Here is a 27,420-nt window from a genome sequence, read left to right on the forward strand (position 1 = left end):
TTATATGCCACCTTTCTCCAGAGACTCAGGGCGGCTTACAATGCATTTAAAAAAAACATTTTTTTTTAATTTAAAAAAAAAACTATATTATTGACTATGGAACAGAGGTCTTCAAACTTGGCAGCTTTAAGACTTGTGGACTTCAATTAATACAATGGAACATTATATTATTGACTATAGAACAGAGATCTTCAAACTTGGCAGCTTTAAGACTTGTGGACTTCAACTCCCAGAATTCTCTCTAGGAGTTAGAGTTCACAAGTCTTAAAGCTGCCAAGTTTGAAGATCTCTGTTCTGCACAAAAGGATTTTTTCCTGACAGCACATGCGGAAACGGTATAAAGACATTTGATCTATACCTCCTCCCATGTCTCTAACCCGATTATGAATTTCCGCCTACAAAACTGTTCAAATGAGTGACCTTCCGGCCGCGTTGGCCTTACCCTCCTCCCCACCCCCACTTCCCCCATCTTATTTCTCCACCCAGCAGCGGCCCGCGGTTGCCTCCGTTATCCCCGGTCAATCTCGCCTTTCCTCCCCCCCACCCCCCTCCCATCTCCGACTGCTTCCGGGGGCGGCGCTACTTCGGTCATTACGGAAAATGGCTGGCCGCTGAAGTCTTTCTTGGAGGCGCCGCTATTCCCACGATTAAGGGCCCCGCTTTCTTCAGGGCGGCTGCTCGGACTTTTTTGGCCGACCGCGGCCTGCTGTTGGCGAGATGGCGGCCGAGATTCACTCGCGGCCTCAGAGCAGCCGGCCGGTGCTGCTGAGCAAGATCGAGGGGCATCAGGACGCCGTCAGTGCCGCGCTCGCCATCCCCAAAGAGGACGGCATCATTACGGCCAGCGAGGACAGGTGAGGAAGGGGCGGCGGGGGGAGGAAAGGCGCTTTTTCCGATAAGGGTCGCGCTGGGGTCGGCCGCCGCCGCCGCTTCTTTCCCCCTTTCCCTCTCCGAGGAACGGGCGGGAAAAGGCGCGGGGTAACAACAACAACAAGAAGAAGAAACAACAACAACTCTCAGTCTTGTGCAAATTTTTAAGACCCCTGAGCTGTTTTGGGGTCTTTGCTCCGAAGGGACCTTCCCTTTCCTGCGAAGCGGCATGCGACACACCCCCTTTTGGGGGGAAACGGACCATCCATCCATCCCACTTAGAGCCATTGCTCCCTTCCCATCTGGGTGGACTACCAGTCCCATCATCCTCCGCCAGCACAACCAAAGGAACATGTGGGGAATCGGGGGTTTACCAGGCATAGAAGTATTTAGGGCAAGAGGAAAAAAGCAAAGAATAGGGAGGTTTCTTTTTCAGACAATTGAAAACACCTTCAACGGTGCCGTATTTCATTGTTCCCCGCAGAGTTTGTTTGTTTGTTTATTTATTTGTCAAGGACTATTAGGTAATGTATAAACATAGATTTGATACATAAAATAGATACAAATAGAGGAAACATGGTAGGCACCCTGTAAAGTTTAGTTTACTTTATTGTCATTGCACATGGTACAACGAAATGAAATGCGGTCTACAGTGTACATTATAACTATAAAAATAAAAACACAAAACATACTTCCTTCACATTCTATATGATTGAAATTGAAAACCCTATATTGCACTATACCGTGATAGATACAAATAGAGGAAACATGGTAGACACTCTGTAAAGTAAAGTAAAGTTACTTTATTGTCATTGCACATGGTACAATGAAATTAAAGGCCATCTACAGTGTACATTATAACTATAAAAATAAAAACACAAACATACATCCTTTTACATTCTATATAAGTGAAATTGAAAACCTGATATTGCACTATACCATAGAATTCAATATGGTTATTTCCCTAGGATAGAAGCTGAAACACAGAGCAATGCTGGTCTGATGGGCTCCTATTATAAGTGGGAGCGAACTAATAGAGTTGCTTCTTTGCCATCATCCCCAAAGGGGGGGAAAAAGAGTTGAACTGTAACTCTTTACTATCCCCAGACAGTGTTACTTACTTGATGGGAGTCGTAAACTGGTCTTGTTCTGCATCTATAGGATGGGAAGAAGGAGAGGAAGTTTGGGGTTAGTTATCGCTCTGCCACTGAAGTATGTTCTTAGTACAATTTGCAAAACTTGAAAAACATCTGTATTGCAGAATGGTGCATTTTGATAGCATGTCAAGGAAAAGCTTTCTCTAAAACATTGAAAACATTCCACATGCATATTTTTTCCTGTATTTTTGTCTCTTTAACATTGACTATAGGAAGAAAATACTAAGAAATAACAATGCGGTCTGGAGTAATATTTTCCAGGTTACTGCATAATGTGTGGTAAACTTTGCGATGAAAATATGCTTACAAAGCTATTCATAATACTTAGAATGATACTAACTGGAGTTTGCTTTATAATTAACTGTTATATTCCTTATTCCTGATTCTTAAATCAGAAAAGTTCTATTTTTATTAGAACTCCACATAACAAAAGGATATTTAATCTTTTTTCTCAGCCATGATTTTATTGTGCAGCTGGATTTATTTAAGCAGAATCTTATTTTGATTTAGTAGGGGCAGTATTATAAACAGACCTTGTCTTGGAATGCTTGGCTGCCTCTTCTGTAAGATATAGGTTATCTTATAACAATATCTATTGACACTGGTTTGGGTAGCTATTAAAACTTGTTTTAATTTGTATGCAAAATACTTTGAGTTTACATGATCTGCAAAATTGTTCTTTAGATGTTTCTTTGAATGGTTCTTAAACATATGCATTTAAAATTCACAATAAAATTACAATTTTTAAGTAGCTAATAGAGTATTAGATATTATAGAGAAATTATCCTACAGAGTTCTTAAATAATTGGATAATGATCTTCTTCCTCAGACCAAAGAGTTAATTGTTAGTAGTTCCCCTTCAGGGAATACTACATCAGTTGTATTAATTACACTGAAGCTAGGGGAATAATGTGTATTTTTTTCAATGTGGATGAACTATGCGGGTGCCTTGCTGTTTCAGTTCTTACTTCAAATAGGAATTGGAACCATGGAAGATTAAATTGGTTTTCATTACTAATGTGCATTGTTCGGTACTACAGAAACAGGTCAAGCACTGTGAGGTATAACACAATTTAAGGGTCCCCCTCTGAACACGTATATATCATTTCATTTGTCAGCTGAATGCTGAGGTGTAATTAATCACTATGTGTAAACTCTCAGTAGGTTATCTACTAGTTCATCTATTTACAAGCCTTTTAGAAGTTTATCTTCCAAAACGATCTTTGTAACTTAGTCTTTGCTGTCAAGTGAACTTTGTTTTTATTATTGCTTTGATTCTTTTAATTTCTATATGCAGTAACAGCAATGCAAAAAAAAGTAAACCTGTGGCATTCCAGAAGACAATAGACTATTGCTCACAGCATTTCTCACCATTGATCATGCTGGTTGAGGCTACTGGGAAATCAAATCAACATTTAGAGAATCACAATGGCCAAACATTGACATGGAATATTAGGAATTGTATCTGTCTGTGCCCTTCTAGTAGAGAAACAGAAATGGCAGCTCAAATGTTCTACAACCCTCTTATCTGCCCAAACTTTGAGATAACATCATACATTAATATATTTGATGGGCAAGTGCGAGCTATAGTAGGGCAACAGGTATTAGAATGTCCTGATGTGAGCAAGAATTGATCACCATTTATCTCTTTTGCCCATTGCATTCAATATGTCATGTATTATTTTGTATTATGTTGATATCTTTTAATTGTACTCATCTCCCAGTTGCTTATGTGAGATGAGTGGCTATATAAATTTAAATTAATAACAAGGTGGGATTTAACATTTGCCATGTTCTCTCTTGCTATCAGAAATGTTATATTCCAGTAACTATACACATTCAAAATTCATTTGTCAAAACAATTTGGTATCAGAATAGTTTTTCCTACTGCATATCTTTTTTGGAAAACCAAATAGACTGACTGGGATAATAATTTTCCTAACATTTCTCCCCATATTTATATTTACAGGACGATTAGAGTATGGCTGAAGAGAGACAGTGGACAGTATTGGCCCAGCATCTACCATACAATGTCATGTAAGTGCACTTAGATTAGATTTTAATGAATTAGAATCAGAATTTTTATGATTTCACATTTGGTTATGTAAAACCATTTCTTTGCTATTGCTTTGATAGACAGAAATTCAATTCAGTATAATACTGACTTTACAAATCAACATTTCTTTGGGCAGCTCCTTGTTCAACTATGGCTTATCATCACGACAGCAGACGAATATTTGTAGGCCAAGATAATGGAGCTATTATGGTAAGCATTAATTTTTAATTGACTATACATTTAACTGCTGCTAAAAATATTCACATTGCACATCAATATCTAGTATTCATCAATCCTAAGCTTTCAATGAAAATGTGTACAAATAAACTTTGATAATCATTGTTCAAGAACATTTTTTGAGATTCCCGCAATAACACATTATAGAATAGCGTGCTGATTTTGTGTAAATTAATTTGATTGCATCAGTAGCTCTAGAGCTAATTTACATGGCCTGTACTTGGTTTTCTGTTTAATGAAACATCCCTGAAGTTTTCCAGTAGAATCTAGAAAGTAGTTTTCTTTGAGGAGAATGCAACTTTTAGTAATTTCATATTCAAATCTATGTATTAATATTGTAATAATTGTAAGGCCTTTCAGGATATTTTCTTAATTTCATAATCGAGTTTACAGCCTGATATTTGTGATTTCCCATCTAGACACTAACCAAGTTCAACCTTACTTAGCTTTGTAATATCACCCAAGGTTAGTTTGATGTCAAGGCTGTCCTATAGAGAGTAATGTAATTTTTCACATGTCAGTTATTGTGCTGCGGGAGGCTATCAGGAAAAGAGTTAGATTAGAATTCTTTTCTTTGACATATATTTCTGAAAATAGAAAGAATTTAATCTTTCTGTTATTATCAATATGTTGAATATGGTATATTTTCTTTCTTTGTACTTTGGCATCCATCTCTTTTTAGGAACAGAGATACAAAAGCTTCTACTTCCCATTGTAGGTATTTTTAATGAAACAGTATCCCAATTGTATCTTCAGTTCATTTGGTGTGAAGTATGAGGTGCATCTTAAGCTCTGCTGCTTATCTAGTGTTTGTTTTAATTTGGTAAACTATGGAAATCAGGCATATTTACAAGAAATTTAAAATTGACTTTGCAGAAGGGAAAAAAGGAAATATTGTTAGTATTTCAGACCATGAACTACACAGTTTTTATCAGCTTTTATCATTACTTTTCTTTCCTGACTTTCATGGTGAAACTAACATTCGTAGTTAGAAAAAATATGAAACAAGTCTGTATAGGAAGTCAGAATGCAGGCAAGGTAATTACTGTACTTTTCGGAATATACAACACACTTTTTCCCCCCTAAAAGAGGGTAGAAATATTGGTGCATCTTATACACCGAATACAGCCATTTTTGGCCTCCCAAAAACCACCACGCGCATCACGTTTTTTGCAAAAACAGAGGCTTTGGGAGGCCTGCAGAGTGCTCCTGTGGGCTGGGGAGGACAAAAACGTCCTCGTTTTTGCAAAAAACAAACCCATTTTTCGCAAAAACAGGGCGCGCAGAGGGTTTGGGAGGCCTGCAGAGTGCTCCAGGGGGCCGGGGAAGGCAAAAACGTTTTTTTTCTTGCTTACTTCTTAGTCTGAAAAATACGGTATTCTCCAAAGCTCTGAGATGAATACATCGACAGAGCAAAGCTAATGTATTTAAAACAAGCAAAAAGTTCTAACTTAGCCTAAGAGGCAGCCATTTTTTCTGCATGGATATTTTTTTAAAAAAGTGAAGTTTCAGCATATGATTTTAGACATGCTTTGGAAATTTGTAGGAAGAGATCCCATATTAACTGAAGAACAAAAGTGACTTAATTATTCCTCATTATGAAGTCACAATTTCAATGGAGAAAATGTTTCCTACACAAATTTTGTTTGTTTTAATAGTTTATTTTTTTATTTTTTTATTTTAAAGCAGCATAAAACATCTTTATAGTAAAATCTTATGCAGTTCTGGCTGGAAGTAAACTTAATTGATTGCAGTGAGACTTTTCTTTATAAAAGGGTAGAGGATTTCATTCTCAAAGTAAAAAAAAAAAGAATGAAATACTGCTATTTTAATATAAAGGCCTTTCAAACATATTTAGAGAGTAGAACCATAGTATCCAAATACCATAAGACACTCTGTAGTCTTCTTGCCAAAGAGCATCCAAGAAATTTCTACCAGAAGAGCCACTCAGAACAAGTTTTTATCCCAGTAGCCAAACTCATCTCTATTTCCTAAATGAAAGTAGTCCAAACTTTGACATTTTAATTGCAAGCTGACAGAGGCTGTTATTCTTTCAGTAGGAGTCAGTGATTCTTACATTTCTGTTTGTTTTTGGTTGTGAAGGTATTTTTTTCTGACATTAACAGGATTTCTAGATCATGTATCTTACTGTTTGCTTATGATTTCAGGAATTTCACATCTCAGAAGACTTTAATAAGATGAATTTTGTCAGGACTTATCCAGGTAATGAGACATATTTCTGCACATATGAGTAGCCTTCAATAATTTATATGGAATATTGATTTAATTTTAATTCACATGGATATTTTCATAAAATAAGTATTAAGCATATATATGAACCAACATTGGTTGAAGGATATGAACTATAACTGTAGAACCTAAAGTCAATGTAACTTTTATAATCCTGTAAACAATTCTCATATTCTTATGAAGGAGAATTTTTGTAGCACAGGATTGATTTTATCTAGTTTGGGTAATGAAATGTCTGCAAGTAAACAGTCAAAATCAGAGAACACCAAGGACCCTCATTCTCTTATTCTATTTTCTTTCCTGTTACCAAATCACCTTCACAGCAAAATATCCTAAACATGTCTCAGGGCAGAATTCATGCAATTCTCATTTTGGCTTCATATGAAGGGAAATGAATTCCAGAACATTACTTTGTTTCCCCTACACGTAGTAGTAGTGATGGTGGTGGTGATAGTAGTAGTAGTAGTAGTAGTAGTAGTAGTAGTATATGCATATTTGTGTGCATATGTGCATGCACCCACAGATGAAACCGAACAATATGTTGCTCCATTCATAAACTCTTTTAACTGAAATGCCAACATAATATAAGACAATCCTGTTTGCAACTAAGCCATAGGTAAGAATGTGGCCTTGAGATAAGCCTTATATTAAAATAACATGACAGCTTTTATATAAAAATCGTTGGCTTTTCCCAAAACGAGAATTGTCTGATTTCAAACTAATTTTATAATGTCTTTTTCATAATGTTCTCTCTTCTTGGTTTAATTACGCAATGTGGTGTAATTACAGTTAGGAATTCTCATCTATGCTTCTCTTTTGCATTAATGAAGGGTAATGTTTCATTTCTGTTTGAAGGAAATGAGTAGTGAGAGGAAAAAAGTTAAATGAATTAATGCCTGGCGAATGCTAAAGAAAGAGAACCAAATCTAGGCTTGATTACGTCAGTTCCATTTCATGTATAAATATTTTTGTCTCTGTGTTATAATTTCTTGTCTGTACAGCACACCAGAACAGAGTGTCAGCAATCACTTTTTGCTTGGAAGCAGAATGGGTGATTAGCACTGGCCATGATAAATCTGTCAGCTGGATGTGTACCAGAAGTGGAAATATGTTGGGAAGACACTATTTCACTTCCTGGGCATCTTGTCTACAGTATCCTTCAAAGTAGCTGTATCATAGCAGATGTGCAATTTCTTATATATATGCATGCATGCATAGGCTTTAGCAAAAATTATGTAATAATTGCCTTTTCTCTATGATATTCAAGCCTGTGAGTCCTTTTTTGCATCACCTGAAATAGTTCATAGTCAGACATTATTGTTTCAGAATGATGTCAAAAACCATTAGTATGGTTGCTAATCAGTTGGTTAAGGCAAGTTAAACAAATCTGATGTGTTCCAATATGGACAAATACATACATACATATACACACATATACACATACTGTATTTTTTGGAGTATAAGACGTACAAAAGAGGGTGGAAATCTTGGTGCATCTTATATACCGAATACAGCCATTTTTGATCTCCCGAAGCCCCGCCCCGCTCATCCCATTTTTGCGAAAAATGGGTCTGTTTTTTGCAAAAACAGTGTTTTTGCCCTCCCCCAAGCCCCAGAAGCACTCTGCAGGCCTCCCAAACCCTCTACGTGCCCCATTTTTTGCAAAAATGGGCCCGTTTTTGTGAAAAATGGGGTGCCCAGAGGGTTTGGAGGCCTGCAGAGTGTTGCTGGGGGCTGGGGAGGGCAAAAACCTTTTTTTTTTCTTACTTACCTCTTGCTAAATCTTGGTGTGTCTTATACAACGGTGCGTCTTATAGTCCAAAAAACACAATATATATATATATATAAAGGCTGGGCAACAAGCTGACTTAAATGCGTACGTTCTTGGTCTAGTCATGTTATGATCTATCCAATTTTATTTGGATTTATTTTGATTCATTAGATATATTGATCGGCCTGTAATGCTTGTTTGGGAAACCAGAAAGCTTTTAAATTACTTTTAATAAGAATAGGGCTAATGTGAGAAAATAAATGTGTAAAGAATTTTTAATATGATAGAAGATTGCTTTTCATGAAAATTTATTAGATTTATAGAATGGAAAAAGAGATGACTGTATAAGAGATGGTAACAAAATAAGTATATAGATTTAATTACATAATCAGTAAATATGGATTTTAGCTGAGAGGAAAGACATTTCTTAGATGTTCTGTGAATCAGGGTTTTTCCTCAGTCTTATCTGCCCCCACTTAGGCTAGCTGTATGCTCACCTGTATTTCTTCTTTCAATTCTCATCATGCTGTTTTTGCTGATATTCCACCTCCTGTATAGAAAGACTACTATTACCTACAGTACATGAGTGCAATTTTGTATTTCTCTCTTTGTCTTTCTTCTGTCTTGTTTACAGGTGAACATTAAGCTGGACCTATGAAAACAAATTCTATCAATGAAAAATATGCATGTTTTAGACCAGTTAACTGACAGTGATTTTTAGACAGCCATAATATTTTATTTATTTATTTATTTATTTATTTATTTCAAAATAAAAGTAGACTCACTAATTCTTATCTGGGATTCTAAATAGACAGGTTACTAACTACTTTCAAGAAAATTAAAATACTTTTTATGGTCAGTCTTTTGCCTTCTGGAAATACTGAGACTTGAAAACATACTCCTTGACTTGGGATTGTATTAAGATATGATTTTGAAACCCAGCATGCCTTTATTGGAGACTACTCTGGACAGATTACTTTGTTGAAGTTAGAACAGACCACGAGTTCGGTGATCACAACTCTCAAGGGTCATGAAGGTAACTTGTTTTTCAATTGAATGAGGCTCGAATCTTTCTTTTTTTATATAAAATGAAACATTAGAGATGAAACTTGATCCTTAATGTTGGAGTGAGATATCCACTATTCTCCCTCAGTCAAATTATTGCCTCAGCTTGAAATTTTGTTCAGGTTAATGGAGGCTGATTCAAAAAACTTTAGTATTTGGCAATCATAACCCCTATATCCAGTACATTTTTCCAGTATAGGTTTGGATCAACTGTAGCATCAGGTCCATAACAGTGCATTCTAATGTTCAAGAGAAAGATTATCAAAAGATGAATAATGGTGGCCATACTTCCTCCATCTAGTATGTGGGTGGCATAGCTCATGCTGATCAAGGCAGTTGTCTCTTTATAATATCAAATGTTCATTCCAAATGGGTTAAACATCATTCTGGTACTTAAACATGAAGATTTATAAAACTCTTTAAAAACTGCAGTATTTTCTCATAGTAATTATTAAAATTGTTAGTTCTAGTGGGCCCCCATGAGGAAATATAGCTTGAAATTTTAATTAAATATTTATTTTAATGTTTGATCAGGTTTTTAAAAAAATTTTTAAAAGCAATAAAATCTAACCAAGTCTAAAATGAGTATTTTATTGAACAACTTCAATAAAATCCTAATATACATAAACACATTGATATTAAAATGTTTTACATGTTTGCATAAAGCAAAGCAATGAATTAGCTCTCCTGTAAATTAGGCATACTATCTTGAATCTTTAAAAAATTCTTACTAGATTTTATGCACTTGTTTTTCAAAGTAGGCAATAAATTTTGAATTACAACTTTGAAATGAATTTTCTTTCAAATGAAGGCAAAAAGATGTGTGCCAGGATAATGTCTGGGTCAGTCATTGGGACCAGAGATTTAAGTCTTCCAACTTTCAGACTCATGCTAGATCCATCTTCAGAGAACTTCTCTTTTCCAGAATGGTAGAGAGAAGTTCTTTGACGATGGGCTCCAGCAGAAATCCAAAAGCTCAGAAGGCCAAAAAACTGATCCTGGTGATGACCCACATAGAATTCTTTTTAGATAAAATCATGTCTTTTTTAATGTGTTTATCCTATAATATTTTTATCCAGTAATTATTAAAACAAATTCTTCAAATACATTTGTACAATGTTAAGTAATATTTTGATTATTTTTCACCCATTGGATAACCTTCTAAACTTGATACATGGACTTTATTCCCACTGCATATTTGTCAAGAATACTCAAATTAGGTTATTCATTATTATTTTTTGCCATTAATATTCTAAAATTCATCCTGAATCAGCTTGCAACTTTGAGTGGATTGTATCTTATACAATTATTATTTTTACTTAATTCATCAGATAGGATTTCCCCCTTTATCAGCCATTTTCTGACTTTCTTCAACACATTTAGCACATACTATTGTTTTTAGTAGCATTTCAGGCAGTTTCAAGGCAACTAAATCAAATATTGTTTTAAAACATGGCAAAATTTTGAACTTGATCTGAACGTGAAAGAGCATTCTTGGTTTTTACCAATAAGCCTTCTCCACTGTGTCTTGACCAATCTTTACAAGCAATCCTATGTTAGCAGTAATGAAGTCTGCATGTAATAAATGGATAAATGATGGAAATCGATCTGAGTCCAGTTGCGGTCATATTACTATTATCGGTTAAACTGAAACAGAATACCCCAACTCATTCCTAATAATGATGTTCTCATACAAATCAAATTCAACTAAGAAATTCTTTTAGAGGCAGCATAATCCCAACCAGAACTGATTACATGTTGTTTGGCTTTCCACCAACAGTACTATTATCATGCCTGAATTATATTTTACTTTCCTAAAATTGTCTATATTTTTTTCATTAGCTTCCCTGAATGAAGTAGATTGAAACAAGATTATTTTTGTGTATCCCCATACTGATGACACTGTACCTAAGCCTGCTGTGGAATTCCATCAGTTGCTAATCCATACTAAAAACACACAACCCTGTGAACTTTTATCTTCTTTGTAAAGAAAATGTGTTTCTTTATACAATTCATTACCATATTCAAACATTGATCCAAAACATCCGATTACTTATGTCAGATAAAAAGAGTATTCATATGTAATTGAAAAACATTGTTTTCTCCAAAAACAATTCTCATATTAATTTTTATTCAGTTAACTCTCCATTTTATCTTTGCTAACCTAACTGAGCTTCCTCTTGCAGCTCCCTACACCTTTTTTTAATGCTGGCTAACCCACAACAAAACAATTCTCTTATGTGGTGTTCTCTTATCCAGGGTCACCTGTTCTGCAACACACAAATACCTACTATACCATCCCAAACTTTATCTCATAACATACATATACATAAATCCAGCCAATTATGGTTTATTTTGGAACAATGTTTGTCAAGCCATGTCTCGATGTGTATGTGAATCCAGCCTTAGAACATTTACTTATTTTTCTCACAATCAAAGACTTGGATCTTTCAACCATTCACTTATCACTCCGTAGTGACTTTTTTAAAGTTCTACATTTTAGTGGGATAGCAAATTTTTCCTTGAAGATCCAGAGAGGATGAAAGATGCTTACAGGGGCTATGCAAACTGGAGTTAAGAAATCATGTGATTCTAAGTAATATTGAGCTGTATGATTACTGAGATAACTGCTCAAAAATTTACATAACTAAATTTATAACAAGAATATTAATATTCGACCAGAAATATAAACCAATTTTGAACTGAACATTTTTAATTAAAAAGTTAAATGTCCAAAGAAAGCCAAAGTCTGCTTTCCATTATTTCAGAGTACAGAACACAAAATAAATGGTTTAAATTACAGGACGGCAAATTTTGGTTGAATGTCAGAAAAAATGTATTTACAGTAGGAGCAGTTTGAGGTCACAATCACCAGTTAAGAGAAATAGGGGGCTATGTTCAAATGAAGCTAGATAGTATCTGTCTAGGATGCTTTACTTTGGATTCCTGCACTGAATGGCCAACCTCTTCCAGTTTAATTATCACTTCACTCTAAACTTTTCTTGTGTTTGAACTATATAAACACTAGATGTCAGACTTTCAAGTGTTGAGTCTCAGCCTGTTTTCATGATAACTAATGTATTAATTTTTTATGTCAACTAGTCACCCAATTTTTACTGTATTATTAAATCCTAAATAAAGAGATTTTCTAATTTCTGGAGAATATTATTTCTTAAGACTGATACATAACACAGGAAGAGATTTACAAAGGATTCAGAAAATTTCTGGCATTCTTAAAAGGATTTCTTCCCCATCTCTTCTTTAACACCTTTTCTATTGTTTTCTTTTATTCATCTAATGCTAATCATCTTTATCAGATTTTTATTGCCATACACTGACATGTACCTTCTTGGGACAGTTAACTTTTTCTGCTCAGGTGGGATGAGCCACTACTTAGCACACAGAGGTTGCAGAAGACTTGACTAAGGCAATCTACCAGTAAAATGCTATTCAGATACAGCTTCTGGTGTCAAATGTTGGGGCTCCACTACCCAGTACTGTGTTGCTGCACTGGCTGCTTTTCCTCTAAGGAGTTGGGAATGCTTTATTTATAGTTTCCAGGTGCACTTCTGTCCAGGCCCTTGTTTCAGTTAAATCCTAGATGTGCAAACCAAGATCATATAATAATTTTCAAAATCCTTGGTACCTACTGGGTATCTTTTTTGAATTGAGAGTCACGTGGAATGTTAGCGTAAGCACTAATATAGGTTTAACAAATTTATAATTTAGAAAATGTAAATATTCCCTTAACATAAGAAATAACCTTCCCAGTTTCTGAGTTTTCCCACATGATGCTTTGATAGATGAATATACTTTTATTTGTCTTATAGACACCCAGTTTGGTTAAAATGTATTAATTAGAACATTTATTTGTTTCTTTATACATAGTATACCTTGCTTCCCCCCCCCCCCCCCCAATGAGGCATAAGATAGTTTATATGGGTCTCTAGTTGTTAATTTCATAATAATTCTGTAGGGTTGAATACAGCAAATTGAAATGACTTCTGAATGACTTCATTTTAAATCACCTAATGATTTAATTAACACTAAGGATTTTAAAGTTGAGTTTTCTTTATTTTAATTTGGCTCTCTAACCAACACAGCACTTGCTTCACTGTCTAACATTCTTCAGTTTATTAAAAAAGATAGGGGAAGGAATGAATCTTTGATAAGGCAAGCATTGATCTTGCATATGAAGGCACACTTCAACTTCTACCAACTTCTACAGTTTCAATCCAGTTGAAATGGATTGAGAGAAATTGTATCTTTGAGAAGTCTCCTGCATTTTAGTTGATTTTTGGATTTTTTTTAATGGATATGCATGTTGCCACAAATGAACATTTGTGAAAGTCTATAATGTTAACACATTCTATAATGTTTTAACTATAGAATTTTCAGTCATTTTCATTTTACCAGGAAGTAAACAATTTTTCCCATGACTTTACTTAATTTGAAATTCAAAAATACTAAAATAGCTTAAGTTTAGCAGTTGAAGAAGATCGAGATCTGTTTTCTGTGCAGAATTCATTTTAAAAAATGTCCCCAAGGTAAAAATACAATTTCAACATCGGCCTTTTTCTAATCAGGAGAGGAAAAAAATTCTCCACTTTGTGCTCTGTCACCTTTTCCTTTCAGCTGTTTCATTTTGCTATAATAAAAGTATCCTTTTAAGAGACAGATTGCCATAGGATTTCTGTTTTTATAAGTTCATCCAGCAAGTGTACATTGTCAACATTTCACCCTTCCCTTCTCTCCACCCTCACCCCATATATATAGGAAGTATTTCTTCTTTGTGGTGGGATCCTGTTCAGCGACTACTCTTCTCTGGAGCATCTGATAACAGCATAATCATGTGGGACATTGGTGGAAGAAGAGGTCGGACCCTACTTCTTCAAGGTCATCAGTATGTAGCCATTTTGTTTCCTAACGTGTATTAATTCTGATTAGCCTTTCGTGTTATATAGGGATGAAAGATTTTATTTGGTTCTCTTTTCTGTCAGACAAATCAACTAAGAATTTTGTATATTACTGTTTCTAAATGTGTTATTGCAATATGCTGTTTTGATAATCTTCAAAAGCACATGAAGTTTGAGGTAAAGATTTGAAATCTGATGCTTTAGATCTTTGTTTGTTTCTTAGTTTTACCTAGTTGTATCTTACACCTTAGTGCAGACACGTAGCATGCTGATAGAAAAGCATGAGACATATGCAAATAAATTGCAATGATCCAGAAAAATGCAGTAGATTTTTTCTGCAATTAAGGCATTTGCTGGTAGATGATACATGACAAAGACTTTTTATTATTTGTTAATTCCCCAAGTGTCAATAAAGGCTCTTGCTTCATTAGAGTCTTCTATCATTAAGAAACAGTGCAGTGCTAATGACCATCTTTTGCTCCCCCAAAAGACTAAATTTTGGAATTCTGTTTATGCAAAACCCTTCTTTTACAAAACACATTATCACCATTTATTAAATACTTCATTCTTGCAAATGTAACAGTACATTAACAAACATTTAAGATATGCAGCCACTTAATACTTTAACTCATGTATGAATAAAAAGTGTCTCCACTAAACAGGAGGAAAAAAAAGATTCTCTCTTGTTGAGGAAGGCAAAAAGATTAAAAGATCAAAATACTTTATCAAAAATTGCAGAATTTGAGCCAATATCTGCTTTACTGGATTAGTAAAATAATTTAGCAGCTGAAATTTGCACCAAGAGTTACAAAACTCTGTTCCTCAAAATCTATTCTGACCTTTAGTAAGGTAAAGGTAAGGTTCCCCTTGTACATACATGCTAGTCGTTCTCGACAGGGGGGTGCTCATCTCAGTTTCAAAGCTGAAGAGCCAGCGCTGTCCGAAGACGTCTTCGTGGTCATGTGGCCGGCATGACTAAACACCAAAGGCACACGGAACGCTGTTACCTTCCCACCAAAGGTGTTCCCTATTTTCTACTTGTGTTTTTTACGTATTTTCGAACTGCTAGGTTGGTAGAAGCTGGGACAAGTAACAGGAGCTCATCCTGTTACGTGACACAAGGGATTCGAACCACTGAACTGCCGACCTTTCAATCGACAAACTCAGTGTCTTAGCTACTGAGCCACCGTGTCCCTTCAACCTTTAGTACCTGGTTATAATTAACCCTGAAATATCTGGAAAGATAACAGCAATACCTTTTTTAACCTGGCTTTTTCCAAGTATGCTAGACTATAGCTTCCATATCTATTGTGCATTTTGACTGGGGAGCTGACGTTTATAGTCTGCTATTTTTGGTAGCAATATGTTTGGAAAGACTGTTGTACATGTAAAGCTACAATCTACACAATATAAAACTGACATTCAGGTTTCATATGCAAATTAATAGTAATATTTTTTTTAAAATCCAGGTATGCAGTTTGATATTTGAAAACGTTCTTAGCAAACATCCCCACTCAAAAAAAACCCCACAAGATTCAAATGGTTTCAAGTCAAACATGCAAAATGTGAATATTACATAATTTATCTAGCTGATTATTTTTTTTTCTTTACAGTGACAAGGTGCAGGCCGTCTGTTACCTCCAGCTCACACGACAACTGGTTTCTTGCTCTGCAGATGGCGGGATCACAGTCTGGAATATGGATATTAGTAGAGAAGAGGTAGGAACAAAACTAAAACTTTTTGTTTATATCAAAAGGACAGGTAATATCCCCTAATTATAACATTCCTGTATTCTGTTAGCTCACAGCTAATTAGTCAAATTTAGCAATTAACCAGGAAAGGCATACTGTAGTGATAATTTTGGAAAATAAAGTGGGAATAAGAAAAATGACTCAAGTATACTGTCCTTTGGGGAAGCAAGTTTTATAAAACACTCTGACTTCCAAGGATACTGCTGTAATTGCCTTTATCTGTGAACTGTACGCTTTATCTATTTCTAATTGTATCTAAACAAAAAAGGTATACTTTAATTCCGCTTACATTTTTAAAGCCGGGGAGTTCTTTATTTTTTCAGAATGACATACTTAAGTGACTTTCTGACAACTCTTTTTTTCCAGGCCCCACAGTGGTTAGAAAGTGATTCTTGTCAGAAATGTGAACAGCCATTTTTCTGGAATATAAAGCAGATGTGGGATACAAAGACTCTGGGTCTGAGGCAGGTAAGAAACCAGCAGTGTTTTATTTATAACTATATGAAAGCTAAAGAAGTTAATAATTAGGATGTATTTTTTTTGAAATAGTTCTTGGCTCCCATGCATACCTCCTTGTCATCTTTCATGGCCTTTCAGAGCAACATAGTTCTTCTGGATTTTAAGTTAACCTTTCTCCAATCTAGAATCCACTAGATATATTGGAAGTTTCAGAAGTGTCAACAAGTAGGGCTTCATTGTGCTAGTGGAAGCACTAAAAACTGCACTCCTGAATGGGATAAATTAGGTAATTTCTTTATGCATCTGTGCACAAATTAGTGGTCTATATTAGATTTGCCTAGATCAGGTTATGTGCAAATCTGTAATGTTCATTATGATTTTGCTTATTAACTGAGATTTTTATCTGGAATAGATTTAGGCTGCTGTCTTTAGGAGATCAACCAGGATAGGCCTACAGAGATATTAGGCTTCTTTGATGAAAGTTCACTGAATGCACAGTTGAAGTCATTTGGCTGAAAACATGAGAATTTGATTGCTTCCTTCTTAATATTTGGCTTAATTTGGAATATATTTCTGATTGCTTCTCATTTTCATTTCCATTATCCAGCATCACTGTAGGAAATGTGGTCAAGCAGTATGTGGCAAATGCAGCACGAAACGCTCCAGCTATCCCATAATGGGCTTTGAATTCCAAGTCCGGGTTTGTGACTCTTGTTTTGAGTCTATCAAAGATGAAGAGTGAGTACTATAGCTTAGAAGACTATGACTTACTGCCCTTTAGTTTTAAGTCTGAGATTTGAGGCCAAAATAGTACATATGTTAGATAGGAACTATAGATATCATTCCTTTCATAAGATTTTTTTTATTCATTTTCTTTAAAGTTAACATATGTAGAAAATAAAATCAGCTGCACAGTTACGTTTTACTATCTGCTAGTTCATTTCTAGTAATATATCCAGTACTATTATAATACAACAAAGGAAAAATAGATTTTCTTAATTTCTTTCCAAGAACTATTATTTATTTGTAAATATAGTCCTAGAGAAATAACCATACGTCAAATATACCATAGGAAGAGTCATCTCCATTCACAATGATTTCTAATCCAAAACTGGAATAATAAAAGCCAGTTTTAATGGTTTTCTAGACAGTTAATAGGGAGAAAACCAGTTATAACGAGATGGATGGGATGCTTTCCCAAAGAATGGAAGATGTAATTTAAAGGTTTTGTTCCCACAGTCTCTATAGATGAAAGTCCTTTAGGTTATAACTAGGGGTGGGTTCTGCTTACCTTTACTACCGGTTCACAGCGGGGCCGCACGCTCCCGTGCATGTGCAGAAGCGTTTTGATGATGTCGGGGTCAGTGGACGGAGCCTCCTGCCGGTTTTACTACCGGTTCTATAGATCTGGTGCAAACCGGTGCAACCCACCACTGGTTATAACCCATTCTCCCAGTTCTTACTGAACAGGCAGAAACCATTACTAATAGGTAATCTGACATTATCTGAGTCCCAAACCACGTAAGAGCTTATAAATAACAATCAGCAGCTCAAACTGCTTTCAGTTCATTAATGAATTCAAATCCTGTAGAAAAATGGCTTTTTTTCTAGAAGCAGATCTTAGTTTCTAGGGACAAATCCAAAATTTGACAATATACCAACCCTAATGCAAGGATTGTTAGAAACAAAATTTGTATTTTAAAAAGTTATTTCTGTCATTTCCATTTAGCAAAAGTGAAGGATGAGAAATTTATCAAATTCATATCATAAAATGATAATTTCTACTTCACTGAGTTACAAATGTTCAATCTTCATCATTATTTTGAAGTTATAATATATGTATTTTTCAGAATTCTATTAATTGCATTCAAGTTTGCTTTGGATAAGCATGCATAAATCCAAACTATATTGTTCTTTCCATTTTTACAAAGGTGTTTTACTATTTAAATAGCTGTTTTGCAGTAGTAGCTCAATTAAAGAAAAAGATGAAGGAATTGAATGCTGTTTTGTTGTAGTTCCAGTACTTTTAGTGTCACATACATTACACTTTCTTTTTCATAATGAGTGTTATACTCCAGCCTGAATCAAAATTAAAACTTTCATTGTTTCGGTCTTGCTTTTTATCCTTTCACGCGTTGACATATTTGTATTGATAAGATGGCTAAAACAAGCATTCTTCTATATCAGGAGGGAGATATTTTTCACAAGCTCTTTATAAATTATCTGCTTTGCAAGCTTCTGTTTTTTTTCTGGCAACCTTCTAATCTAGGAGGAAAACAGCAGAGAGAAAAAATAGGGGACAGAGCAGAAAGAAAGAAATGATCAAAGTTCATGGCATCATTGAAATTGTAGGACCAATCATTATAAAGATTAGGTCCCAGAATATCATTTACTAAATAAACAGATGATGAGTCAAGAAGCTTGGAGTGTTCATTCATCAGTCAAGATGTACGTGCTATTTACTTTGCCTTGACCCATCCTAGGTGGAGTCCCAAATCCTTGAGCCCTTTAATGATTTCTCATGAAATCTACACCTAGTTTATATTCTAGATATGACTTGCCATTCTTTCATGGCTGTGTGCCTTGCTTCCTGCCTATTAACTTTCAGCCTAGTGATTTGGGGTCTAGAGTTTGATGTAGGTTTAATTAATTACTAGGCAAAAAATGTGATTGGTTTTTAACTTGTTTTTATGTTACTTTTGACTCTAGTAACTGTTTGGAAATGTCCATGCAGTTTTTGAGCAACATTTCAGAAATGGTTTTCCATTGGCTTATTTTCTACCTCTCTTTTTTCCCCTTCTGTACAATTATGTCCAATTCACAGAGGCTGCCTGGACAGATCCCTGCAGTTCTCTTGGCAAGGTTTTTCAGAAATGGTTTGTCATTACCTAGGACTGAAAGAAAGTGACTGGTTCAATGTCACCTGGCTGGCTTCATACTAGCTTTAACCAAATAGTTGGAAGCTCTAGGACCTCTAATAATACTTTTGCTCATATCAGCTTTGGCTAGATAGCCAGGATATTAGATGGTAGTTTTTATATAGCAACATTAAAAAAAAATTATTTACAAATTACATAGAATGATCTGGGAGAAAACTTATGTGGCTACTAAAAGTCAATCCTGACTTGATGGTGTACAATCAGTCAGTCAGTCAATCAATCAATCAATCAACATAGAAGCAAAGTCCTTGTGTTCTTCTTTCTTCCGGTACATGATTATCAATCTGTGGGAAAGATGATTTATAAAACACTCTAGCTCTGTTTCTTCTATTTTTCCTGTCGAATGTTTCAGTTTCACTGCTGCATTCTGTTTCTTTAACCGCCAACCTTCTTTTGGTCTATGTAGTTAAACCTTAATTTCCCAAGCGAAACTGAGAATCAATGTACAGACTTTCCCAAGCACCAATTTGAATTCCTGATTGAGTAATACTGGTTCTATTTCACCATCTTTTTTTTTTTTTTTACTTTTTTGCTGTGTTCCTGTTTTCTGTTTGTGATAACACAATTACCTATGATAACAAAAATCTTTCTTCACCCCATGTTGCCTCATTGTCAGTCTATAAGTAAATAGCCTTGAGATGTCATTAAGAAGTCTGGTTTCCCCCTTGAGCCAATACTCTATAGTTTCAAGTCAAAATCTGTAATGCTTTGTCACGCATTAACTTGGAGGTAAGGTCATCAGACCTATTATGAGTATCAGGAGAAGTATGTTACGTGACCGTTAAACATGTAAAGCTTCCTAAGTAGTTTCAGGCAAATATTTATCTTCCATTGTTAGCTTTGCCATTTGCATTTTGTTTCCTGAGTTCCTTCATACCTGCTACCAGTAATTTTCGACATAGTTTATCTCCAAAAAAGGAATTTTTTGCCCCTTCCAAAGTACTCTGATTTTTATTTTTACCTTTGATTGCAGATATCCTTGTTTTTCCTAATCACACATTGATAGTAATTTTATTTTTAAAATATATAATTAAAAATATAAAACTAATATAAACTAAGAGAGAATAAAACATATAAAGTGCAGGAAAATTGAAATGAAAAATTAAAAGTATGGTAAATAAAAATAAAAGAAATTAATAATAATAATAATAATAATAATAATAATAATAATAATAATAATAATAATAATAATAATAATAATAATAATAATATTTCCAAACCGCCCTTCTCCCGAAGGACTCAGGCCGGTGTACAGCCTATTAAAAACACAAAAATATACAGACATCAATTAAAAATAATTAAAATTATTAAATAGTTTCGGCCCAAATTAAAACCCAAAAATTTAAAACACCCAATTTAAAATCATTTACATTGATAGCATGGCCTGGTGGAACACCAGGGTCTTGAGGGCACAGCGAAATACACGGAGGTCGGAGATCTTGTGCAATTCCGGGGGCAGTTCATTCCACAGGCCAGGAGCTCCCACAGAGAAGGCCCTCCCCCTGGGTGTCACCAGCCGACATATCTTGGCCGATGGTACTCTGAGGAGCCCCTCTCTGTGGGAGTGGACTGGCCGGTGGGAGGCTACTGATAGCAGAAGTCGGTCTCGAATGTACCCAGGTCGTAAACCATGGAGCGCTTTAAAGGTGGTGACCAACACCTTGAATCGCACCTGGAAGACCATTGGGAGCCAGTGCAGCTTGCACAGGAGAGGTGTCACATGGGCACAATGAGTCGCGCCCATAACCACCTGGGCGGCCGCATTCTGGACCAGTTGGAGCCTCCGAGTGCTCTTCAAGGGGAGCCCCATGTAGAGAGCATTACAGTAGTATAAATACAGTAGTAATAGACAGTACAGTAGTAAAGAAATGATTCCTTCCTTTAGCACAGCAAGTGTCAACAATTTTAGTAACTCATCATCAAATACAACAAGTGATCTCTTTTTCACATCCTTCCCCAAAAATCATGAGGTTTGTTGAATTAGTATTATTTTGTACCAGATCATGGATGGATAACAAAATAACTCAGATATAGAAACCATGCAATAGTAGGGAAATATCCCTTAAATTAAAGGTTAAAATCAGTGCTAGGAAGAAAGCATGTTAACTAATCATTTTTTTCTTGCAACAGTGTGAATTCTGTATGGAAAACACTATGCTTTCCTGTCATAATGTTGTTAATTTGTTAATATCTTTAATATCTGTCCAATTTAAGCAAAGAACATGCCTGCTTTAATTCTTTCCCATTGCTTAGGGCATTTGCTGGATTAACTGCTATCCCTTGTAAGAATACTGAATGCTATCTATTTCCTAAAGCAGCAGGTCAGAGCATCCATTCCTGAAACAGAAAAATCAGTGTTAATTAGATAGATCTTCTGTGTTTGCATTATAACTTCAAAATGATGTTTTAAATTAGTTCTTGCCTCTCTCTGTGTGTATTTGTTTATGTAAGTGTGTGCACAATATTGCCAACATGTTAGAACAGAGTCTTCAGCAAATATAAATGGCCTGGCATGTAGATTTGTTAGTATCTTAATGTTGAGATTTGATTGTTATTTTTCTAAATCCTTTATTACATGCTTGCATAGTTCAGATTCAACATGATCTTTCATTAAATGGCTGCTTCTTCAAATATAATTATGAGGGAGTTGGGCAGTTTCTAAATTTGATATTTAAATAATAAAATAATTCAAATGATTAAATTGGTCTTGAGCTTGACATATTTGTTTTTAAGAAGCCTTACTTTGCATCGGTGTTTTTGTATTGCTGTCTTTTGATCCCTGAATTAAATAGATCTGAAAAGTTGCTGTAACTTAAATCCACTTTTCTCTCTCTTCCAGTCGCACTTCCTTGGCAACTTTTCATGAAGGAAAACACAACATATGCCATATGTCCATGGATATTTCAAGAGGACTTATGGTGACATGTGGAAGTGATCGTGTAGTAAAGGTAAGCTATTCTTTTGTTAATTACATAAAATACATTTCATACTAGCTGTGCTTTATCGTCCTCCAGTGCTCTTTATCTTAATTTTTAAGAAGAGCAAAGGAAAGAGGGAAAATAATCTTTATGTTTAGGTTGGAAGGTTACATATGTTCTCAAGTTGAAGCCTGGGTTTTTTTTGTCATTTCTAAATCCAACCACTTTCAGGCTACACACTGTAAGAAAACAATTGTAAAATTTCATTTTAGAACATTTGTATACATTAAGTATATATTTGTATATGTTAAGAATGCACTCTTTGAGTGGCATGGTGGCCTAGAGATGAAGATGCTCGCCTCGCACTCGGGAGGCTGACAGTTCCATCCTAGGCAGCAACAGATGTGTCGCGCACCTCGGTTGTTCGGGGAGACATGCAACTTGCTCTCCTCCCCAAGACACTGGCCTAGCCCGGCTGTGGCCAGGGCTACTGCTGTTGCAGTAGCCTCCTCCTCCTAGAGCTCATTACGATGCAGAGTATTGGCCTCAGCCGGGCAGGCCACTGTCCAGTGAGAGTGAGAGCAAATTGCACGTCTCCCCGAGGGACTGAGGTGCGCGCAGGACCAACAAGGGCAAGAAGAAGCACCCGCAAGATAAGGCAAGTACAGGGGCACTTCGCTCCCTCCCTGGAACTGTGTTTCTGTTCAGCTTAAGATAATCATATCAAAAGCCATTAATGTTACAAGAAATAACTTTATAGACTCCAAAGGATTTACACAGCAACAATATAAGATGATGGGCAGATCCCAAGGAAGTATTGATCAGTAAATAATTTGGGCAACACCATAGTACTGTTAAATCAAGTTGTACAAATAAACTAAACTTTCATTGAGAAAACTGAAATCAGAAAACTTAAAACCTAGTACAACTACCGTAAGTAAACATTTACCTGTCTTTAACTGAGTGACAATTCCATGAATCTGAAGTTTTTAACCCCACTTTATTTGTACTTCCTTTCTGTTTTCTGAAAATTACCAGATTTAATCTGAAAGGATAATAATTTTCCTTCTCACTACGCAGGATGTATATTTATTTCTGCTGAAGAATTTTTTTCCTCACTTTCAATAGAACAGAGACTTTTTTACATATATGGGTTGAAGACAAGCTCATTTTTCATGTTTGAAAAAAAAATGTTGATTGTCTGTTTTGCGGGGAGAGGTTGGAAGGGGATTTACGCTCACAAAATCATAGTAATAAATTTTTATTAAAATAATAAAACAGAAGATGATTTGGTTCTAGGAACCAAAAATATGGAAAGTTTTTTTGGTTCCTAGAACCATTATTAGATATTATTTAAAAAAACAAGGAAGAAAGGGAATAAAACAAAAGCCTTAAATATTAACTAAATGTAACAGCCTGTGAATTTTATTGCTCATATATAGTCTTAAAACAGTGCAGTAAAACATGGACTTTTGACTTTTTTTTTTTTTTTTGAGTGGGTGAATATGGCTGTTACATGTTTTTTATAATATGAAACGTCTGCCTGCATTTGATAAATGATATTAAATTTCTAATAATTTAAAAGTCCTTCTGCTAAGCTTTTATAAATTTGGGAGGAAGTAGAGAAAGTTTCATTTAAACACAATGCTTGACGCATTGTAAACTGCCCCGAGTCTCCAGAGAAGGACGGCATATAAATCAAATTAAAAAAAACAAAAAACACATCTTGTTGGCAATTGGAGGATGGACTGCATTTATATGGCAGCATGGTGAAGCTGATGCGCATTAGTGATTATCCTGTCTGCTATCACCATCAATTTTATGGCATTGGGGAATGTCAGGATTATAGAAGGGTGGATTGTTTCATATTCTCCTCATTCACTTTATTTTCTTTCCCTATTTAGGTATTTTATGAACATTGGGTAAAAACAGAGCTGTTTTAATACATAGCATATATCTTTTGTGGCTTATGAAACACCACATTTTTCTACACAACCTGAGGTTGAAATTTGAATTTATGTTCCACAATCAGAGTCAATACAGATTGCCTTACAAATAAAGGCAAATATATGTGTTCCAGGATAATGTTGCATGATCCAATCTGAGTTGGTCACCGGAATCAGAGATTTAGTCTTCTAAGTTTTCGTACTTGTGCTGGACCCCACATATTCTGGTGAGAGAGAAGTTCTCTGAGGATGGGCTCCAGCAAGAGTTTAAAAGCTCTGAAAATTAAACTTCTGGTCCCGGTGACCAACACAGCTAATCATAGTTTAGCTATATACATTGCATATTGCTTATTTGCTGAGATATTCTATTTCCTATTTTATTCTACTGTAATGAGCTATCTTTGAGTCCCTTCTAGAAGTGTACACATGACAGAAGGTAAGATTTAAATGTTTTGAAGTGGAAAGTTGTCTTGACCTACACTTACATAATGTAGCTATCACCATGCAAAATATATAATAAACATTTAGAAATTTTAAAAATGCTTGTTCAGAATGTGCATCATGTGTCTTTTTTATATCTCATTTTTTTAGATTTGGGACATGACACCAGTAGTGGGTTGTAGCCTTGCAACTGGATATACTTCCCGTTGATCTGCATTTTTCAGAAAAGTATACTGTATGCATCAAATGATATATTCCTTCTCATATTACTGCCACACGTGCCGGCTGCTTGATTTTGAGAATATCATTTTCCTAAGATGGACATTTTTGTTTCGTGGGACAGAATCCTTGTTTAGAGTTTACGAAGAATGGTGGAAGGTACCATGTACAAGTTGATGGCCTGTGGAATGAACACTAGGAAGATTTACATACAACAAAATATCCGGCCTAGGAAGACCTCTCATAGCTTGATTTACTTGTAGCATTCAGTGTGCTTTCTCTGCTGAAATGATATTGTACTGTGGCTAAGGGTTAAAATGAGTACAGTATACTGTAGTGACAACAAAACATTCAAAATAGCAGTAACGTATTCTTTGTAAACTGTCCCTGTAGACTAGTTTTGTCTTATGAATAGTCACTGTGAAAAATGACTCACAGATTTTGAATATAACTTTGCCAGCAGGAGGGGGGAAAATTCCTTCCCAGCAGCATTGCAATAGGAGCGGGAGTATTGATAGTGTTTTGGACTGTTTTGTTTCTCTGTTACATTTGATGTTGTTCCAGTTTTAAATTGTCTACTGAGGAGGGGGTGGGTAGATTGTTGGCAAAACACTAAAATGGTTTCAGTAATGGCTGAAGCTAAATGAGGGATTGAAATCATACTTTTTGTATGTAGTAAAATGGTACAGTTGAGGCTTGGTGAAATAGACAGTAAAGGTTTGTTGAACAGAAACCCAATTAGTGATGTACAGGTATCAAGTTTCTCTAAAGCCAATTCCAAATCAGATTTTTCATTCAATTTCAGCAATAACTAGCATTGTACCAGAAAAGCTTGCATGCGGACTGCTGCAAGTAAAAATGGTAGGAATAGGTAAATTTAATAGATAGATAGATAGATAGATAGATAGATAGATAGATAGATAGATAGATAGATAGGTAAAATAATGGGGGGAACTGTGTACATTAAAATTTGTCATTTTGAAAATGAAAGTATCTTGTTATAGTACAGAATTTTAACGAGAAATTTCAGGTTGCTGCTCTTTTCATGTTGAAGGTTAAATTGTGTGACTAAATGTAGCTTTATAAAATGTGGTGTAGAATCATCAACATCAATGAAGTTAAATGCTAATTAAAACGTATGGGAAACATTCATTTCAATGTGTTGCACAAATAGACTGTTCAATCTGCCCTCAAATTAAAACAATTGTTTTGTATGCAAATAGTGTAATCAGACACTTCTTTTAGGGGATATTTAAAAGTAAGTGAAAAAATTGCTTTTCCATCTTTCTCAAGGAAAATTGTTTTATGTTAATCATGAACCTATACCATCATGTTAAAATGTAAGCCTCAAAGAATCCTTTTTTAAAAAAGTCTTCCTTAGGGCAATACGTATGAGGAATGCAATTATATAACCTGAGGGATTAGTGTTGGAAAGTCATATAAAATGAGTATAATCAATGCTATTGTTATTGAATTATTGCTCCTAAACCTCTTATTTGATACTAATTTTGATGAAGGAACAGAGATAAAAAAGAAAGGAAGAACCAAACATTTCAGCAATATCACTATACAAATAAGGTAAATCATTAAAAAATGGTTTTGTTAGAATGGTTACATTATTCTACTTATCTGCCTTATTATTCTGTATAAAAAGGAGAACTTTAACTTGTTTGAATTAAACCAGAATTAATAATTTCACCTCAGTGTCCTACCTACAATGAAATGTACATCTGGGTTAGGAAAAGCATCACCTTACACAAAAGCATTTGTAGTTTTCCTCCCAACCCTCTTAATATCCTCTTAAACTTGGGATAACCTGCTGTTGCCAGAGAACAATATTCTCAGGTCTCAATATTTCTACATATAGAGAAGGCCACTTACTGTTTTCACTTATTGTACAAATTGCACAAAAATACATTGAAAGATTTGGCAAATTTGTTCCAGGACTGAAGAATATTTTGCTGATTGGGGATAAGGTAGATAGTAATATTTAAGTGGAAGAATCACAAAGAAATGTTGGCAAAACACTATATTGTTTTTATATCCAGTGTTGAAGTTCTTCTGATAAGATATAGACCTGTAAAAACTCTTATTGCTTGCTTTGGAAATAAAATACTTTTGTTCGTGGGGAAGAGAATAAGGATCATGTTGTACATGGTAAGAAAATTGGCCCTGTATTCTAAATGTGCAATCATTCAGATTTGACTTATTTACTATGTTTTTCCCCCCTGAATCCTTTCTTCATGGGGGAACCATGAAAAATACTAATGTATTTTTGTCTGATGACTGTATTCTCGTGAAACATTGTATCTTTCATTATCTGAAAAACTGTTATTACTGTTTGTTGTTATTACTCTTTTTTGTCTTAAAAAATGAAAAAAAAAGGTTTGACTATTGTATAATAAAAATATTTCCTGTAAATTT

At 35.1% G+C, this 27,420-nt stretch overlaps 1 protein-coding gene across 1 annotated transcript; it reads left to right on the forward strand.

Annotated features, from left to right (window-relative positions):
- The first annotated feature begins 621 nt into the window (after positions 1-621).
- On the forward strand, positions 622-27,417 carry WDFY1 (WD repeat and FYVE domain containing 1). The gene is made up of 12 exons (XM_070944883.1): positions 622-854; positions 3,997-4,064; positions 4,220-4,293; positions 6,489-6,543; positions 7,572-7,722; positions 9,265-9,377; positions 14,183-14,309; positions 15,936-16,041; positions 16,441-16,542; positions 17,141-17,271; positions 22,312-22,420; positions 24,928-27,417. The coding sequence occupies exons 1-12, from the start codon at positions 718-720 to the stop codon at positions 24,985-24,987; spliced, it is 1,233 nt and encodes a 410-aa protein (XP_070800984.1). The 5' UTR covers positions 622-717; the 3' UTR covers positions 24,988-27,417.
- Positions 27,418-27,420: the final 3 nt, after the last annotated feature.

This window comes from Pituophis catenifer, unplaced genomic scaffold, assembly GCF_029215685.1.
Source record: "Pituophis catenifer annectens isolate HBS135680 unplaced genomic scaffold, rPitCat1.0.hap2 SCAF_6, whole genome shotgun sequence".
NCBI lineage: Eukaryota > Metazoa > Chordata > Lepidosauria > Squamata > Colubridae > Pituophis > Pituophis catenifer.

Bases quoted from the DNA above. Each gene is read 5' to 3' on its own strand.
- WDFY1 (XM_070944883.1), top strand. From the start codon at position 718: ATGGCGGCCGAGATTCACTCGCGGCCTCAGAGCAGCCGGCCGGTGCTG. The intron at 7,723-9,264 runs GTATCCTTCAAA...GATTGTATTAAG, and splicing joins TCCTGGGCATCTTGTCTACA to ATATGATTTTGAAACCCAGC. The intron at 16,042-16,440 runs GTAGGAACAAAA...CTTTTTTTCCAG, and splicing joins TGGATATTAGTAGAGAAGAG to GCCCCACAGTGGTTAGAAAG.